The 3,635-nt window shown below is 46.1% G+C and overlaps 1 protein-coding gene across 1 annotated transcript in view; it reads right to left on the bottom strand.

The window, feature by feature from the left end:
• GLP2R (glucagon like peptide 2 receptor) overlaps nt 1-3,635 on the bottom strand; it is an 84,210-nt gene that overhangs the window by 3,193 nt on the left and 77,382 nt on the right. Inside the window, exon 14 of the mRNA XM_013006298.1 lies at nt 478-519. Within this exon, the coding sequence (XP_012861752.1) occupies nt 478-519 (42 nt within the window). The remainder of the gene's footprint in view (nt 1-477; nt 520-3,635) is intronic.

Below are 3,635 nucleotides of genomic sequence, written 5' to 3' on the forward strand. Positions count from 1 at the left end.
TTCATGAGTCTGAAGAGGACTTTATAGATTGGTATCAGACATATGGGCTAATATCAGACTTATGGACTTGATCTGGACTGGGCTGGGATGTTTTCTCAATGTTCAATTGCTCTTGTATATAAATGTCTTTCTTATACACATATGTGTGTCCATGGATTTGTTTCTCTAGTCTACCCAGACTAACACAGTGGGTGGCCTGAGATTCGATTCTAGTTCTTTGGATTCTGGAATTCAGGTGTGTTCCCTCTATTGCACGCTGATATTCCTAGTATGTCTCCAGGAAACCCAGACTGTGTTCCTACATCCCACCCCCACTCCCCACCCTTCCACTGGATGCTCACAACACAACCCCGCCCCTGTGCATGCTGGTCCCTGCATGTGCCCCCATAGCACCAGCACATAAACAGAAACCTCTTGGACGTTAGGGTCCAAGTCCCAGTCCCACGTGCAGCTGGGATGGCAGAGTGGAAAATGTACCTCTCCATTGGCGAAGCAGTACTGGAAGGCCACGAGCAGTCCCTGGAACAGAAAGAAGGGGTGGCATGAAATTGGACTCCATGGAAGACATGTCTGGGAGTTACAAGGAAAGTCCAAAGACCTGCCTTGGATGGTTGGAGTAGCCCCCAAAAGAGGCATGCCACTACAATGCCCACACGGACTAGAGCTAGTCATACACTGCTGCACTAACAGTGCCTTGTGCATGGGCCTTTTCGTGTTCTGACACCCGTATTCATCACATCCCCATAGGCAATGATGATTAAATTCCAAAGGCCTTATGTCTTCCTTCCATGACACAAATATTGTGCCTGGTCTCTGTCCTGTTCCCACTTTTCCATAATGGACCTTTCCTGTTGGAAACTGACTATTTTATGGGCTTCTGGATGGGCCGTCCATCATGACCCTCACTACAGGCATCAGATAGACATGTGACCTGTGACAGGGCCAATCAGAATTCTTTTTACTAGAACAGAAAAGAGGGCCTGGTCCTATTGGCTGGATTTCCCAGGTTTTTTTAAATGATGGCATAAGCATGGGGATACTGGTGGGTACCTTCCCAGGTACATGGGGGGTGGGGGGCGGGAGGAGCCCGTTCCTGAGAAGGACTCCAACACCAGGAAAAGCAGAGACAGAGACAGCGAGAGAGAGATTTTTTATGAAATTGAGTCCCCAAGTCTGGTTATAGCCGATCCTAAAATTTTCTTTTATTTGAGGTCATAAATACCCTTTCCTTTAAGCCAGGATTTTTGTTTGGTTTTATTGTAAGAGACAGTAGATCACGTCACTCCAGTGGTTTCATACTACCATGCTTAGAATGAAGTAGAACTGTCTTTGAAAAGCCCTACATGATCTAGGCTCAGTATCGCTATCTTATAGCTTACTTCTCAGCTTTTACATTTCAGCTCCATGAACTTTCTGGCTTCCTCCAATATGTCAACCTCAGGACTTAGTTATCAATGGCTACATTAAAAATGGGGGAAACCCTCCAAATTTAGTAGATGAAAATCAACAAATATTTATCACCCAACATACTTTCTGGCACAGTGTTGGGTCAGTGGTAGAATTATCCCCTTCCATGAAGGAGATCGAGGTTTGAACCTCAAGTGCAGCCGACTCCCGTCTGTCAATGGGGGCTTGCATATTGCTATGGCCAGGGTTGGCAAACTGTGGCTTGTAAGCCATATGCGCTCTTTCAGTACAATGTGGTTCAGAAGTAAAATGGAAAAAAGTTAAAGGATATTATTCACAGAATAGTGATTTCTCTTTTTTTTAGTAAAACTATATTTATGGCTCTCAATTTTTTTTTTAATTTTTGTGAGGGACAGGATTGGCTCTTTCATCTCAAAAGTTTGCCAGCCCCTGTTCTAGACTAAGTGGCCAGGAAGAAAGGGCCTGGTGAGCTACTTGCAAAAAATCAGCCAATGGAAGTTGCAGGTGAGGCAGTCTAGCAAAAGAAACTCCATTTTTGTCAGCTGCTAAGTCACTTGCCCATTCCTCCCTCCCATCTCAGAAAGGTAACTGCTAGTTGACCTGCCTGTTATCCCTCCCCTGATGAGAAAGTCTCTGCTGGTGATTCATTTTAGATGAGTTTGAAAAATGTTTCCAAGAACGGAATCGCAGATTTGACAAATGTATCAAGTGTAATGGAGAGTACTTTAAAGGTGATAAAGCAGTTTTGTGAAAAAATTTAAATACATTGCTTTGAAAAAAAATTCCGTCCCGTCCCGTTCCCCCCGCCCCATATACTTTCTATTAGCCAAGAATCTGCAGGTGTACTACTGTAGCAGTGTCTCTGAGAAGGTGCCATTGTAGATCTTAGAGGGAAGTCCAGTCATCTGAAGGCTTGACTGGGGCTTTAAGATCCGAATCAAGAATGGCCCACTCCCACGTGTGGTAAGTTGGTGCTGGTTGTTGATGAGAAACCTCATTCCCTCTCCAAAGGGTTTTTTCATGACACAATGGCTGGCTTTTCCCACGGGGCATCCACCATCATTTCCCCAATATTCTAGTATTCAAACGAGTCAACCCTATTCAACACAGAAGAATCCCCACATCCCCAGAAGCTGCCATGGAGAATAGCAGCCCTCTAGGCCAGCGTAGAACTACGCCACAGAATTTCCAAGCCTGTAAATCTGTATGGAAGGTGAGAGCCTCATCCCGTGGAGCAGCTCGTGGTTAGGGGCTACTGACTTTTCAATTAGCAGCCCAATGCTTAACCCACTGTCCCACCAGGGCCCCTTGAAGATGACTAGACACAAGCGTACACAGATGGAAATCATCGGAGGTCAAACTAGAAGTTCACATCTCCCTCCGATCCTTTCAAAATCATTTGCTGGACCATTTTCCACAGAGATCAACGCATAAGTGGCTTTCAGAATTCATGTTTTAACTACAAAACCATCCAAAGGAGAGATCTTCCCCCCGACCACCCAATCAGTCACTATTTTCCTGTTCTAGCCCATAATCTTCACAGCACTGGCCGGGAAGTGGTTATTGATTGGTTTTTATCAGTTCCTCCTCCACAATTCCCAAGACTAGCATCCTTATCTAGTCTAGCCGCTGCCAGATGCCCAGAACCTGGAACCACGCCGGACACTAATAAGAACGTCCCAGATAATGGTTGCGCACGTGAGTGAGGGAAGGGTTGGGTTAGGTTTCTGGTGCTGTACAAGGTCGGATGACTTCTAAACGATCCTCTTTCCTGAATGGCCGGTGTAGGACCTTGATGAGAACAACAGACCCCTTAAGATAGCATCTTCATTTCCAAGGAGTTTCTTTTTAGTGGGGAAGATTTTCAATGCAACTTTCACCTCTGGATGTTGGGAAATGTTTCTGCATTCTCTTCTAAATTGCCAAGCTCTGGGACTTGGCACTGTTCTCGCGTGCGCACTCCTTCCTCGTTTCCCAGGCTCCCACTCCTCCTGGCCTGCGAACAGCTGCCTGTGATAACTTCAGGCCCCGGCTCTCCTCTCACTGGTAGGAAGGTGGGTGGACTGCACGCTGAGTGTCTGTTAGATAAATGCTGGGGGGGAAACATCTCATAAGATGCCGGGACCTCCTGAAGCAAAGGACACCTTTCCAGGTAGAGCAGTGGTGCTCAACCTTCCTAATGCCACGACCCTTTAATGCAGTTCTTC

Source organism: Echinops telfairi, unplaced genomic scaffold (assembly GCF_000313985.2).
Source record: "Echinops telfairi isolate 266 unplaced genomic scaffold, ASM31398v2 ScPeMD7_2010;HRSCAF=2546, whole genome shotgun sequence".
NCBI lineage: Eukaryota > Metazoa > Chordata > Mammalia > Afrosoricida > Tenrecidae > Echinops > Echinops telfairi.